This window comes from Poecilia reticulata, linkage group LG8 (genome assembly GCF_000633615.1).
Source record: "Poecilia reticulata strain Guanapo linkage group LG8, Guppy_female_1.0+MT, whole genome shotgun sequence".
NCBI lineage: Eukaryota > Metazoa > Chordata > Actinopteri > Cyprinodontiformes > Poeciliidae > Poecilia > Poecilia reticulata.
The window spans coordinates 1,326,954-1,343,751 of NC_024338.1; the positions used below are offsets into that span (position 1 = coordinate 1,326,954).

Genomic DNA, 16,798 nt, shown 5'->3' on the forward strand with positions numbered 1-16,798 from the left:
TAAATCATGGTGGAACTGCAGGAACAGGAACCATAAAGCAAATAAATACACATTATATTATTGATACATATAATGTGTTTTAACTTTAAATTTTTAAAATTTAATGCAATATTACACAAATTAATATACATATTATATACAGTACATTCCTTAAACATTTAATTACATTTCATTAATTATTTAATTATGTATTTTTTATTTAATTATGTCACTTTTAACCCTCAGGTTAAATGGCAAAATCTGGTAACTTTGGTAAAAGGAGAGAGAATGAGAGATTTTATTGGATTAGCCTTCAAGAAAATCAGGACGACAAAAAATATTTTGACTTTTTTAGTTAAGTTATAACAGCCTTGAGCCGTGAATTGCAATGGCCAACATGGCATTGCCAATTACTCCAGATGGCCAGTCCACCTATGAAGCTGGCTTGCCCTTACACAGGCAAGCTAATGTGGGACTGTGAATACATCCTTTGGAGAGTCAGGGAAGGAACTGCCTCCCATGTGAGCTCAACCTCCCTAACCACGTTGGAAAAACCACGCAGATAGAAAAAACTAATCCCACACTGACTTGTTTTATTAGAGACCACTGACAAAGATTCTTTTTGGCTTCAACAGCATGCTGAACATGCTGTAAAACATGTTTGATTGCAGTCCCAAGAATAAGTAATTTTCTCCTTACATGTCATCTTCGGATATGAATCACCGTCTGGTCATCAACAGTGGACACTAGTTAATGTGGTAGTTGAGGGCATCAAACTGAAAAGGCTATAGCCCAATAGAGTGCAAGTGTGTGCTCCAGTGATATTGGAACAGGCTCATGCTGTAGTGTGCTGCACAGTGCTGCAGGCTTTTCTCAATAGACCGACACAGCACATTAGCTCTGCACCAGAGAAAGAGGCAGAGATAAGTGGGGAGGGGAAGGTATACGTCTTTGTGTGTGTATGTGTATGTGTTAATGCGTGTGTGATGGAGGGGAGGCGATGTGATGATGATGTTGAAGACTGACTGATAGGGAAAAAGGATGTAATATTTGAAGAAAATAGAGTGGAAAAAATGAGAAAAGTCTAATGAACTGATGGTCTGCAGTATTTTCTGCATTTTCTGTGATGCTCAGCAGATACTCATTCTGCTTCTGGTCTCCCCCCTCCTCTTTGGTTAGTGGTACAGGGACAATCTTGGAAAGAAAAAAAGAGAGAGAATGTTTAGTGGGCATAAAAAGCTATTCCGTACTCCTTTTGCTGTGTTCTAATTAAGTAAAGTGCTTTAGTAGATTGAAAGATAGTGGGAAGTGATGCGGAGTAGAGGGAGGAAAGGACACCAAAGTGTTTTAGTAATGAAAACTTACCTTAATGTAAGATAAACAAATTGTACTTAAATTATGTCAGGACTTCATAATTTATATAAATTTATGAATACACATGAATGTTTTCTCCAATAATCTTTACATTTACATGATCAAATTAGTAATTTCTCCAAAACGTGTCAACTTTCAAATCCAGACAGAATTTCTAGAATTATTCCAATAGAAAAAATGCATGTCACCAAATGAACATGGGCTGTAGCACTTTTGAAAGATTTCTGCCATCTTTCCACTGAACAACTGAACGACTGGTATTAAAAACACAATTCAAAACCAGTCACTCAAGAAAAAATGTTTTGGCGTGGTTACATTAAAGTTTGTAAAATTCACTTCACTTGAACTGAATCTGACCTTGTCTTGGTTTACATTGTTTTTAGACAGTTCTTGGAATTAATTTGAATGAATGATAATTGAAATTGAATCCTTTCATACATCCGTTATCTTTGCGGATTCACAACGGGTGAACAAATCTGCATGGCAGTTTGTGATCAGGCAGTCATCAGAAGACTTATCGGTGGTGTGCGGTCTATCTTCAGGTACATTGTATTTCTGGGCAAATTCTTAAAAAGGATGAAGTAAAACAAAAGAAAACACGATGCTACTGAACAAAAAGCTGCACTAGGCTTAATCATCAAACAAGAAATCTGTCATTTCTCTCTCCCTCTCTCCGCGTGTGTGTACTGTGTGTGTTCTCTCTCTCAGAAACACAATGACCAAACTCCTCCTCTTTTCGTGAATTCTGCTGCCCTGTTTTTTTCACTGGCACTGTCCTGACTGAGTGCTGAGCAGGGACCAACGGTGGATGAGGGAGAGCATCATCCACAGCAGTTGGGCGCAGGACCGAAGCATGCCCCAGGGCAGCCATGACTTGCTCGGCTTCAGACAGCGAGAAGATTGTGATAAACTGCGGCGGGATCCGACACGAAACCTACCGGAGCACTTTGAAGACATTGCCTGGGACGCGTTTGTCTTGGCTGACCGAGCCCGATGCCTTCAGCAACTTCGATTACGACCCTAAGTCGGACGAATTCTTTTTCGACCGCCATCCAGCTACCTTCGCTTTCATCCTAAATTACTACCGCACCGGTAAGCTCCACTGTCCAAACGATGTCTGTGGACCATTATTTGAAGAGGAGCTCGCCTTTTGGGGCATTGATGAAACTGACGTGGAGGCGTGCTGCTGGATGAACTACAGGCAGCACCGCGACGCAGAGGAAGCCTTGGACAGCTTTGAGACTCCGGAGCCAGACGTACCTGAGGATGACCCGGCGCTCACCGGCGGAGTGGATGGAGACCTAAAGCGGCTTTGCATGCAGGAGGACGGCCGCAAAGCGACTTGGTGGGAAGTATGGCAGCCCAGAATGTGGGCGCTGTTCGAGGACCCTTACTCCTCCAAATACGCCCGGGTAAGTGACTGGACAGAACTCCAGTATCTATTTAATATATTTTTTTAAATGCTAATTTTCCTAAAATTTGTTTCTGTGCGCTCTATTAATTTGGGCCTTGACATATGTTCAACTTCTGGATTCGACAGTTTGAAAGATTTCAAGCATACTGCGGCTTTACCCCCCAAAAGAAACGGACACATTTTCATTAAACAATTTAGTAGTTGTAACTATGTACTCGTCAAGTAGTTTAGATTCTTACTTTGTCACAAATGTTTTTCCATTTATGTGCAGTAGCATGCTTTGATTGATAACATTAGTGGCATTTTTTTTACTTTTTTTGGTTGGTGGTTCGTTGTCGTTAGAAGGTAAAAATGGAGGTAGTAAATTTCTTAAAATATTCCGTCAGATTCATTAGACTATATGTCTGGTAATCGAAATAATATGTCCATGTATGTTTCTGATAATTTCCTTAGTATCTGAGCTAAAAATGTTTTTTAGTCTTTTTGACTTCTGATGCTGAGAAACAGAAATTGAAACTCTGTTAAAACAATATATTAAAGAAACACCCCTTGCATCTGTTGTACTAATACTGGCATCTTTACTTTAAATAATAGAATTCAATTTTGCTTATGGATTTATTAATAAAAGAAAAATACAATTTGTTTTATTAATAATAATTAATAAATCAATAAAAAATTTAATTAAATAAATTCCAAGATACAGTATATACAAAAACATTTACAATATGTAGATTTCTTCTTGAGGAAAGATCTAACGCTTTGTATTGCAAAACAACACTTCTGACTGTTGAAATCTCATGCATTCTGTTTATTTTATTAGTTGTGCATAGCGGAGCAATGAATGGAGAGTCTGGAAATGAATGGAGAGTGGTGGATTGCATGTGGAAGTACTGAGACACATATTAATGTTCATCTGTAAGCAGATTTCTTTTGTCTTTCTATTTTCCTGACAATTTTTGATGCAACTCAAGCATAAAAGTCCGTCCACAGAGATACACTGATGACCCCTTCCTGTTGGGTGATGTATATTAAGCAGCAAGTGAACAGTTTGTCCTTAAATCTGAAGTGTTAGAAAACTGGGTAGCCTAAGAATTTGAGTGAGTTTGACAAAGGCAACATGGTGATGGCAAGAAAACAGGACAGTTTCTGTGGGGTGTCTCTGGATTGCAGTGGACAGAGCTGATCAAAAAGGATCTAGGGAAAAGAACACCTGTGACAGAATCATGGTGCATTTATGGTGGTTGCAGGGTGGAAGCTGTGCGATTGAATCCAATAAATGAGCTACTGTAGCTCAACTTACTAGAGAAGAAAATTCTGGTGCACTATGTATTTTGACAGTGCACTGCAGTTTGTTGCATATGGTGCTGCATAGAAGCAGAGACCAGTCAAGGTGCTTATGGTGACTTCTGACTGCTGTCAGAAATGGACCACCAATAAATGGAAGGTAATGGCTTGTTCAGTGAATAATGTTTTCTTTTGTATCACATGGATAGCTGATTGGGCCCACATTGCTTCCTTAAGGAACATATGTCAAAGGATCTGCTGTGGCAAGAAGGCAGTATGATATTTTGTGCAATGTTATGCTGGGAATCCTTGCCATCCATGCATATGTTACTTTTTCATTTATATGTAGAGCCTTTCTGCTAAACTCATTCCTCAACAGGTTTAGTTCAGCAAAAAGCTCAGGGTCTATCCCTCCTCCTACACGACTTTGACCAACAGCTTTCTTGTCACACCCCAAATATGTCACCTTGCAGCTCATCCATGGATTCTGCTACTTCTTAATAAAGCCAGAACATTCTGGTGATCACTTTGTCTCCCCATTCTGTCTATCTGTCTCTAGAAGTCAACTAAAGAGGCAGCTTAAAAAGCTGAACTGTGACAATGCTGCAGATCCAGAGATGTTAGCCCAGTCATGAAGGGCTTTGAGGAGCAGCTCTGTGGGATTCTATCCTGCACCAAAGACAATCATTCAGTCCCTAATGACCTTAGACCTGTTGACCATCTCGCATTATTAAGGTCCTGACAGAATCCTATTGGTTGAATAAGCAAACAAGTACCTCTCAGCACCCACTGCAGTTTGCATTTTACCTTGGGGCTGAAGTCAAAATGCATTGTACATCTTCATCAAAATCACTGTCATATGGATTAAGAAGGCAGCACTGAGGGGATCATTTTGATCTCATCTGTCCATTTAACACAATCTAGCACTGTTTTCTCAAGTCAGAAACTTCAGACTTACATTCACAATATGTTCAAATATCATGCAGGCCTAACAGGTGCATCTTGAAAAATTTTAATAGTGGAAAAAGTTAATTGTAGTTACTCATAGAAAGTTAAACTCATTAAACAGATTCAGTATATAGTTAAATATTTAAAACCTTTAATTATAATAATCTTGTTGATTATCACTTACTGATAATGAAAACCCCAATCACTCTTGCTTAACCCATCATGATACAATATTTCATATTAGTCAATATCGATTAATTATTGATTAGTCTTTTGTTTTAAAAATCCGAAATTCTACCAAACTGGTTTTGTGACCTTTCCTGTTATATTCACCATTTTCCCTCCATGCCATTGTTTTGTATTTTTAAGCAGTTTGAGTCATAGTGGCCAAACCGTAAACTACTGTGCAAATTGCTCAACAGGTTATTGTTAGGTAACCAAAGCACCTTGTTTTTGCTAGCCAGGAGAGGCTGAGTGGCTAAAACCTTTCCTCTGCCTACATCCCCCAGAAATCTGTGCAGTTCTGAATCGGAGTTCAGTGAATATTCTATATTGTTAACCGTTCCTGCTTTTGTCTTCTGACTGTAGTTGGAAAACACAGGGGAGATATTTCCTCCAGGACCAAAGAAGATGTGTTCTTTAGGGTTAACTCCCTCTTTTGCCCATGATGGGGGCGAAGCACATGAAAACACGGTGGCACTGAGGTGCTGAAGAGATAACTGTTTAATAGTTCCTATGTTCGACAATAACAGGCTGCACAGACTTTTACTAACTACTGCTGCTCCGGTTGCCATCTTCCTCTCTGCCACACACATAGTAGATAAGATCGGCTTCACATGCAAGTATCAGCCGATCACCAATCTCCCAAAATGAAGGAACTCGGCACCGATAAATTGGCTGACCAATAAATCGGAAAAAGTGATGGTAGAACAAAACTCACAGGTATCTAGAGTAATACAAAACCAGCAACCAAAACCACAAGGTACATAACAGGGTTAACAGGGATTAAACAGAAGGAACCAACAAGGAGTGAATGACAATTGGTCGTTGGAATATATTAGCCAAAAATTATTGCAATACAAATAGACTTTTGTAATATGAATTATGCTCACACTATTATTGCAGTGACGACATATGCTCTACTACAGAGGAACACTTGTACCAGTGTAAGCATGGTGGAATGTGATATACTGCATCATAGCATAAAACCCCTACGTCTCAAGGACTGTCGTTGGTCACAGATCCTTTGCTGACTGAGATTTAGAATTAATTTTCTAATTAGTTTCAGCATTTCTGAGTTAGGAGGATTCTTTAGTGTCACTAGTTTAATAGTGTTGTTTTACTTCCACCTGTGCTTGAAACACATAATAGTTCTTTTTATTTCTCATATTTCAAAATATTTCTTTCGTTTTGACACATTGTGAGGATCTCAAAATTTTGTCTTCAGAGAACATCAAGATAATTGAGTATTGAGAAATACATCCATACATACATACATACGTACATACAGACAGACAGACGCGCACGCACGCACGCACGCACACACACACACACACACGCATACATACATACATACATACATACATACATAGTGGGGCTGCGACCGGTGCTGGTGCCTACCTCCAGCGGTCAACGGGTGAGAGGCAGAGTATACCCTGGACAGGTTGATAGTTCATTGCAGGAGTATAGAGAAACCATTTGTATTTAAGGATTAGCTTTGGTCCAATTCAAACTAATCTGTTTTCTGAATTGTCTCTATATAAATGCATGTTACATACCATTTCTCAATTAATCTTCCTTGAGTTTTCTTTTTACCTCTTCTGAATGAGGAACACCATCTGAGCTGCAGTGCAAAGGTTCATAGTGTGTAGAATTGGATAGTTTGTACAAATAGATCAGCTCATTTCACCATTATTGCTTAAGCCACTGCTATATTTTTGAGCCAGTTAGCCTGACATCTGCAATTGGATTGCTGACACTATCTATTGGAGAGTCTGAGGACTTAGGTCACTATCAAAATCACTGGCATCAGTGTTGCTTCCAGCACTGGTTCTTCTTGTGATATTAATTGACAATTGTGACTATTGAGAATCCAGATTTATTTCATGAGGATTTTGGTATGTGCTAATGAGTTTTAACAAATTGAGATTTGTTTACATCAAAATATTCTGTGCATTCCTCATATACCAACACCAGAAATTAAACTCCCTATTTCAAATTAGGAACAATTCTCCTTGGGGGTGTTTTGTGTTACTCACAGATTCAGAAATGGAAGAGGATGCTCAAGCCATGTCTTCCAACAGTCATAATGGACAGTGTGGGATCACTGGCAAACAAGTAGGAAGAACTCCAAGTCCTGAAAATGGCCATGGCTAAAGCTCTCAAGTCTGGTGGAGAGACCAGATCCAGAACACAAAAACAAATTTGGTGGTCCAATTCTTTAAGTAATTAAAAGTACTGTATTCTCCGCACTATAAGGCGCACCGGATTATAAAGTTCACCTTCAATGAATGGCCTATTTTAAAACTTTTTTCATATATAAGGCGCAACGCATTATAAGGCGCATAGGATAGATGCTACAGTAGAGGCTGGAGTTATGTTATGCATCCACTAGATGGAGCTGCACTAAACGGAATGTCAACAAAACAGTCTGACTCCAGTTGGCGAGGAGAGTCTTCCGCGACTGGGCCGGGGCGTGGCCGGACGATGGTCACCCTTCTCCATCGGAGCGCAGCATGTCCGTGGAGAAAATGGTGCTAAATGGCCCGCAGATGACCTGATTCTAGACGGTCAATAGGTAGATAGGTCAGTCAAACTTTAATAGATTACAAACCAGCGTTCTGACCATTATACCAGCATGCACCGCGCTCTTCTTCTACGGGGGAAAATGAAGTCGGCGGATGCTTACCGTAGTTGCTAGACCTGTTGTGGCTCAATATTGGTTCATATATAAGGCGCACTGGATTATAAGACGCACTGTCGGCTTTTGAGGAAATTGAAGGTTTTTAGGTGCACCTTATAGTGCGAAAAATGCGGTACATCTTTAAAGTACTTTTAAATAAAAGTACTTGATCTAAACTACCTTATTTGCAAAAGTAGTTTACTTTTGCAAATAATAAAGTTCCTTATAGCATCAGTGATTGACAGGTCATCTTCCATGTAGTTCACTTCACATCTTATCAATATGAAGTGAACTATTTAAGCCATCATATCTATATAAACTGTTTATTCAGCCTTAGTGCAGTTATGGTTGAATGTATCATAATATAATGACTTATTATTATGATTCTTTTCTGTTCATTTGTTTGCAGTGTTTTCTTCATATGTTTATATTTTTTTCGTGTAAAATGCCTTCACATGACCTGACATTTTCAACAGATGAGAAATAACTTCCCATGGTAGTGTAGTAATTCTTTTTAGCCATATAATGAAGCCATATCTGTCATGATTTGTGGTGTGACGGTGAAGTAGATACATGCAGACCCAGGTAGAGAGGTGAAAATATTGATTTGAAGAAGGCTCATACAGTCCAGGTACTGGCAGCACAGCTAGAACGGGAGCACTAGTTCTACACTGGTATTAACAGATCAGCTGACTGACTCTAGAGCTGACGAAATGACGAGACTGGCTAGACACACGACACTCGACAAACGACAATATGACCTACGACAAGGACCCGATGAGGAACAAAGGACACAGGTGGGTTTAAATACACAGGGAGGGTAATCAAGGAACAAGACACACAATCAAGGGGGACAAGACAGAACACCACAGAGACTCACAGGGAGGGGCAAAAAAAAACACCACACAGTCAGGGCGGAACCTGCCGTGATCACTCCAGTGGTCAGCGGTGGGACCCAAGAGGCGAGTCCGGCGGACGGCACCGATGCAGGAGGCAGACACCTGGAGGTCTGGCGGGAGGACCGCCACATCAGCCTCGGGCTGGAACGAGCTCCTCCAAAAAACTCCTCCATGAGAACTGCTGCCTCCATTCCGGACCTCCGCCAGGGGTTTCGTCGTTTGGTGGGACCATACTTCTTGCGTTCCTCACCCATTTCTGTTTGGGTCCTTCTGTCATGATTAGTGGTGTGACAGTGAAGTAGACGGATGCAGACCCAGGTAGAGAGGTGAAAATGATGGTTTTAATGAAGAGAGCTCATACAGTCCAGGTACTGGCAGCACAGCTAGAACGGGAACACTAGTTCTACAGATCTAGCAACAGATCAGGAGACTGACATCAGAGCTGACGAAATGCCAAGACTGGCTAGACCAGGGGTGGGCAACTCCAGGCCTCAAGGGCCGGTCTCCTGCAATTTTTAGATGCATCTCTACTTCAACACACCTGAGTCAAATAATGAGGTCATTAGCAGGACTTTTGAGAACTAGTACTAGACTGCACTTATGAGGTTATTCAGCTATTGAATTCAAGTGTGTTGGACCAGGGAGACATCTAAGAGTTGCAGGACACCGGCCCTCGAGGACCAGGATTGCCCACCCCTGGGCTAGACATACGACACTCGACAAACGACAATCTGACTTACGACAAGGACTCGACGAGGAACAAAGGACACAGATGGGTTTAAATACACATGGAGGGTAATCAAGCAACAAGACACAATCAAGGGGGATGAGACAGGACACCACAGAGACTCACAGGGAACAGAACACAGAAAATCTAGAAATAAACACTGAAAACACAGATCCCAACAATATCCACAATTATTTTGGCCAGCAAGTGACATGTGTCTAAACCTTGACGTACCTTGTCTAATTTAATCTACAGTGAATGTAGAATAAATTATCCTTATAACTAATCATGTCTGTATAAAGTTCTGTTTTTTTGGCTACAGTATGATATTCATACTGGTTTGTCTACCGTAATATGATTTGTATATATTTTTCTGTTTTGTATTGTTTCATGTTCACACTTTTTTTTTGCATTAAATCCTCTTCAATTACAACACCAGCCTGTTGTGCACCAGAAGTGGTGCAAGACACAAGTTAGCTAATTGTGAACATCAGTAAAAGACTCTTAATAAATAAATGTATAACTCAAATTTATTTTTAGGACTGTCCTGCATCTGAATGCTCTTCGGGCTGAAAACTTTCTTGAAAAATTGCCAACTTGGTCGATGCACACAGTGTGCCAGCAAAACCCAGGTCGAGGAACACACGCGTGAGGGGTGTGTGAGTGGGAGATGTTCCGGGAGGGGTATTTCAAATGGGGGACTTTCCAGGTCAAGCGAGAAACCCATTAAAACTGTATGCAGTTCTATTTTCCTTTTGGGATCAAATAAAGTATATTTGTATTTGAATTTGAATTTGAACTTTATCAAGCAGCAAGCACAGACACAGAACCAATCTCTGTGTGAGATGTAAACGCACAAGTCACACATTATCCTTTTGTATACAATCATATCTGCAATCACATCATTCTCACCGCGCTCAACACAAACCACTAAAAGAGCCACTATAAGTTGAATTATTTGTAGTTCTTTTTGAGCCACACAACCAGCTTTATTGGTTGTGTGGCTCAACCAATAAAGCCAGACAGCCAGTGAATATAGAATAAATTAACCTTATAATTAATGAATTATAGGCTAAAAAATAGTACTTTATACAGGCATCTGTATAAAGTACTTTTTTGACCACAGTATAATATATACAAATCATAATATGGTATACAAACCATAATATGATATTCTGTGGCCTTTGACAGTGGCCTTTGTTTGACCAATGTCAAACAAAGTGCAAACCAGTTTTCAGGCATGTTTGTTCTTCACCAATGTAAGCAGCTCTCTCGATTACATATCCTGTGCTATTGTTTCTTATTTTAAATGAAAATTATATTAGTTCTGCCTGGGAATGTTTTCTTTTAATTCACGGTGTCCATACCTGCTTAAAAAGTCTTAAAGCCTTAAAATGTTTTGATTCCATGAGAAAAATTTAAGTAAGCTTTATATACATTATTATAATCTTGTTCACGAATGAGGGAAGAGGGGAACGGGAGATCGACAGGCGGATTGGGGCAGCGTCTACTGTGAAGCGGCCGCTGTACCGGTCCGTCGTGGTGAAGAGAGAGCTGAGCCAAAAAGCGAAGCTCTCGATTTACCGGTCGATCTACGTTCCCACCCTCATCTATGGTCATGAGCTTTGGGTCATGACCGAAAGAACGAGATCACGGGTACAAGCGGCCGAAATGAGTTTCCTCCGCAGGGTGGCTGGGCTCTCCCTTAGAGATAGGGTGAGAAGCTCGGTCATCCGGGAGGGACTCAGAGTAGAGCCGCTGCTCCTCCACGTCGAGAGGAGCCAGTTGAGGCTTGGGCATCTGGTCAGGATGCCTCCTGGACGCCTCCCTGGTGAGGTGTTCCGGGCACGTCCCACCGGGAGGAGGCCTCGGGGAAGACCCAGGACACGCTGGAGGGATTACGTCTCTCGGCTGGCCTGGGAACGCCTTGGGATTCCCCCAGAGGAGCTGGAAGAAGTGGCTGGGGAGAGGGAAGTCTGGGCCTCCCTTCTGAAGCTGCTGCCCCCGCGACCCGACCCCGGATAAGCGGAAGAAAATGGATGGATGGATATATACATTATTTCTTAAATGTTGTTATGGCAGCTATATGTATTCTTGTATATTCTCCAATATGTAGTTTTTTTTTTCTTACTCTTCTGTCAGGCATAAATTTTAATTGCTTGCTGACATCTCCATTATGTTGTATGACTGAAGGCACTTAAGACTCTTAAAATACTTTTGCCATCTAGCTAGTTAGCTTTTTGTGTCTTTCATGGGTAAGGTGAAATTTATCGCCAGTTGACTGGATGGCATTCGTCTCCACCACAGGCTGTCTTGTGTTGCCAACGCGTACAAGGCTAGGTACATTCTGTGCAAAAACACTTTTAAGCTCAGCACAATGGGTGTTAAGGCTGTATAGCCATATGCAGGGAAGCACAAAGCCACTGCCAAAAGCCACATACAGACCTCAGAATTGTCCGTTTTTGCTATGTTTGATTGTAATATAGCATGTTCCTCCAACCATCACCTATATTTATATTTCCTCTGTGTTAAATTTCATTCAAGGAGGCATTACATTTTTTTTTTATGTTTAAAAGGAACTTGTTGAAACTTTGCAGAACTTTTGTAATTATTGTTAATGATAGGCCATGTTGAAAAGCATTGGTTCTAAGAGCCAGTGCTTTGCAGTGAATCAGAAGAGTCGACTCCTATGGAGTGAGAGCTGACTCCCTACTTTTTTTAATCTTTCAGCTCTCATTATCAACCACTCCATCTTGATAACAGCAGATCTTTAAAGATCTTTAAAACAATTGTTTTGTGAAAATATGAAATACTTTTTATATGAAAATAAAGGGGAATAAAGGGGAACACACTACATAGCTAAATAAAATGTATGTATGTATGAATAGATGGACAGAAGGATAGACTGACGGGTGGGTGGAAAATGATAAACACACCTGAAAATAAGTGTTTTGGTTTTCTTTTCTTTCATAATAAAAAATAAAATTAAGCTGTTTTGATCCTGATTTGGATACAGTGCTATAAAAGAACAAGTCATTTTACCATTTACCATATTTGAAACGGTTGAACAGCTATGTTTTGAAATCAGCTTATGTTTTTGTAGTACCTGACTCAGTACCTGAGTCTTCAGAATAGTACAGAATGGTCCACTTAGTTCATTCATAAGAACTTTCTATACATGCCTAGGTATAAAAGAATGATTTGGTACATGTGCATAAAAAACTGACAGACTAGCACTGGATATTTTAGGTGTGAATACATTTACTGCTACACTCCTAACTGCGTCACACAATACTAATATATATTTTACTGATCTCACAGTGGGGAAATTCATTGGTCACTCATACTTTATACACTCACATTATTACACATAGCAGGTACTTTATTTCACTTGAGGAATTGCTCTGTGCTCCAGTGCTATTGATGAATAAATGTCTCCCAAGGTGCTGCATTTGTCAGTGATTGGACAAAGTAACTTTGTCAGTCTGCATGAGTTTTGTTCTGACATTTGTACCCAGCTATGTGTCCAACACCACCTTGTGCTGCCAACATGAAAACATTAATTTGTTAAATGTATAACATGGAGACAAGTCTTGTTTACAATAGTAGTTTATGGTGGTTTAAAATTAAAGGATTTATCACTTAGTTTTAGAAGGAAGAAAAAGAAGCAATCAGTCGTCTGATGTAGTATAGCCATGTAATTTATATGACACCCTTTAAAAATGGTTTCAAAGTATGACTTTGTATTTTTGTGCTTTCTTTTAATCTTTTCTTCCCCTTCCTCTCCCTGGAATCAGCAGAGTCCTTATGATTTTCACAGTTTGAAAAGTGAGAGCTGCATAGCCCAATATCTTTATGAAGTCCCTTCAAGCAAGTATCCACTGCATGTCTTTCTCCTCCCTGGACCAACCCCAACCCCTAGCCCCCCATTCTGCTTGTGCTATAGCGTAATACTGCAGTCTTCATAGTAGCTGACTGCGCTCTAGAGTGCTGCAGAGAATGAGGAGGAGAGGAACAGAGAGAGGGAGGGAGTGACAGAATGGGAGGTGTTTTAGTTGGAGTGGGAAATTCATGAGTATGAAGCAGTACAAGACTAAAAAAGAACAGAATAGGGGTCACTTTCGACTATCCTTTCTTTACACTTGTACTACATGCCTTTTATCTTTTTCATTCTAATTTGGGCAAGGAGGGATATTCATAAGCATTTTGGATCAAATTATACATCTGAGTTTTCAGTTGAATATCCACTGAAGGTAAAAACCAATGTTTATTTTATTAAAATATTGGAAAGATAAATAAATTTAGATGATAATTTTTTTTTTATAGTCATCAGGACGAATCCTCATGCTGGACAGTAAAGTCTGCATAATAGAAGACCACATTTAGCCCTTCATCCCATTTCCACCCTCCATCTTTTTTCTCACAATAGTAGACATACACAAATTTTTCCTCTTTGAAATTTTTTAGTACTGCTCTTATCCCATCCCTACACCACATGCCTCCTGGTTTTGATGCAATATAAGCAATATATCCACCTGGGTTCCCTTCCCCCATTTTTACATGATAATGCTGCGACAGTGCTCTCTTTGTTGCCAGAGAGGAAGGGAGGTGAGTGTGTGGGGGGGTGGTGGGGGACGCACTGGTGCTGGAGGACATTTGGTTACATAGCACCAGAGCTAACTTGGTGTCTTGGGATTACATAATAATAAACATCTAGTGAAAGTTTAATTCTTTTTCTGTTTTTTTTTTTTTTCAGTTTTGGTAGAAGGATCGTAGTGCAGGGAAAGAATTAACCTATACAAATTATAACCGTTTCCTGAATATCCCTGCAGATATTCTTATTGTGGCATAATTTATTAATGCTGTTTTAGACAACAAGCGAGGTTATTAACCCTTCCCTATCTCAACCAATTAATCTCTTGTCTAATTAGGTCTGTCGTGGTGAAGAAAGAGCTGAGTTAAAAGGCAAAGCTCTCGATTTACCGGTCAATCTACGTTCCTACCCTCATCTATGGTCATGAGCTTTGGGTCATGACCAAAAGAAGGAGGTCATGGATACAAGTGGCCAAAATGAGTTTACTCTGTAGGGTGTCTGGGCTCTCCCTTAGAGATAGGGTGAGAAGCTCAATCATCTGGACTCAGAGTAGAGCCGCTGCTCCTTCACATTGAGAGGAACCAGTTGAGGTGGCTTTGGGCATCTGGTTAGGATGCCTCCTTGGTGAGGTGTTCTCCTGGGCCCCTGGAGAAGGCCCAGGATGCTGGAGGGACTATGTTTCTTGTCTGGCCTGTGAATACCTTGGGATTTCCCCGGGTGAGGTGGAACAAGTGGCAGGGGAGAGGAAAGTTTGGGCCTCCTTACTGCTATTCCCGTGATCCCACTCCAGATAAACAGAAGAAGATGGATGGATGGATGGATGGATGGATGGATGGATGGATGGATGGATGGACCACTCCATAGTGGAGTGATATCAAAAAACTTCAGGATCATGAAAAGATGAGTCCACCTTATTTTACTGCTGATCTGCCTTTTCTCAGTGTTTTTAAATGTACTTTTTATCAATTGTCCTAATTCGGGGAGATCAAAAACAGCTCAGGAGCTTTAATCACGGCACTCAAAACTTTTTAATTGTTTTTTTGTTGGCCCCTTATGTTTGAGCTAACATAAGGCTTTTCTTCTGGCTCATTTAAGATAACACTAACACCAACGTTTGTGGCAGCGGTTATAAGAATTGGTGCGAAGCAAATACCTGCATTAACTTAGCTCTGGCAGCAGTTGGCAGAAAATCCTACAAAGACAAAGAGACTTATTTTTTGATGTGCTTGTAAATACGTTTAATTCTGAACTTCACATTTTGCTTAAAATCAGTCAATGTATGGACACACATGCAAGCACACACCATGCTAAATGCTTTGCTGTATTCTCCCAAAAATCTGCAGATATTTGGCAAATTACAATATGTTGATTTTTGGTACCTGAATTTAGTACTCTCCTGGGCAATTGGTCATTAGGTTAGTAATCTTCCAATATGTCAATTTACATAAAAGTCAATGAGAAATTTATAAATTTCTCATTGAGAAATTTATATATAATTTTTTTTATTATGTAAATCTATGTACTCTTTCCAGTGTCACTAAAAACAGATTCTCTGAATCTGTTTTTAGTGACACTGGAAAGAGTACATAGAAGGCCAGATGTCAATTGGTCCTCTCAGAAATGCCTAAGTGGTGTCAGTTCAATTAATTCAGTTCAGTACTTTTACATAGAATCAATTAATAATAAATGTAATCTCAATATTCTAAAAATAGTAAAAAGTTATATAAGGACGCTGAGATGATTGTATCCAGTTGTTTGTTGCGCATCAAGACATTATCCTGAAAAAGCGTGTGATAACAACAGAAAGCAAAATTTTAGCTACCAGTAGCAGGAGAACGGAGCTGTGCCAAGAAGCTAACACACTGGACGAAAAGTGGGATTTTTGACCCTGTATTCTGACGCGGGTGTTACAGCTTAGCGACTCTACTTAACGTGAATAGCAACAGGAGACCCACGTGAATTGTCAGTCATTGGATGAAAAAACAATGTCATCACAATTCATTACTTACATGTGATTGGTTGGTAGATATCTCCCTATTGGACACACTAGACCTTTATAATTACAGGCCTGGTTAAGCCCCTCCCTAATAAATTATAAAAAATAACCCAGAAATAAAAATACACCAAGCACAAGGCATAAGTTTATATTTTAAATTTTTGTTGAAAAAGAAATATGTACATACATGCATATAACACACATCTACAAATAAAGAAACCACACATATATAAAATAAAACACATCTACAAATAAAGAAACCACACATCTATAAATAAATACATACAATACAATAAATATACAAACGCTTATGACGCAATATGCTGTACTTAGGGTTGGCTTCAAGTCTCTCTTGTAGTTTGGAGCAGAGGTTGCCGAGCTCCTGGCTGCGGAAACTAGGTGGTCTCACAATCCAGCCCGATTCACCCTCGAAGACGCCATCCTCTTCATCAGACATGAGGTCAATGGTGACACCTTCCCAAAAGRAAATCTCCTCTGCTGCCAGGACGCTCTCCCTCGCCTCCAGCAGCTGTTGACACAGAACAGACATTAAGTCATAAAGAATCTTTATGAAAACATATTGTTTAAACTATACTGACATTTTAAGTGTCTTGGTTTAGAAACACCAAATATGGGGAGGTGTAATCCATTTGTCATTGAAAACTATGGCTATGTGGTAAA

General features: G+C 40.0%; 1 protein-coding gene across 3 annotated transcripts in view; it reads left to right on the forward strand.

The window, feature by feature from the left end:
- The first annotated feature begins 2,049 nt into the window (after window positions 1–2,049).
- The window catches only part of LOC103468151 (potassium voltage-gated channel subfamily C member 1-like), a 100,453-nt gene continuing 85,704 nt past the window's right edge, over window positions 2,050–16,798 (forward strand). For 2 of the 3 annotated variants that reach the window (XM_017306292.1, XM_008415027.2), the window contains exon 1: window positions 2,051–2,765. In XM_017306292.1, coding sequence (XP_017161781.1) covers window positions 2,223–2,765 — 543 coding nt within the window. In that variant the 5' untranslated portion in view covers window positions 2,051–2,222. Of the gene's footprint in view, window positions 2,766–16,798 lie in introns of all 3 variants that reach the window. The other variant, XM_008415026.2, reaches the window with a different exon arrangement.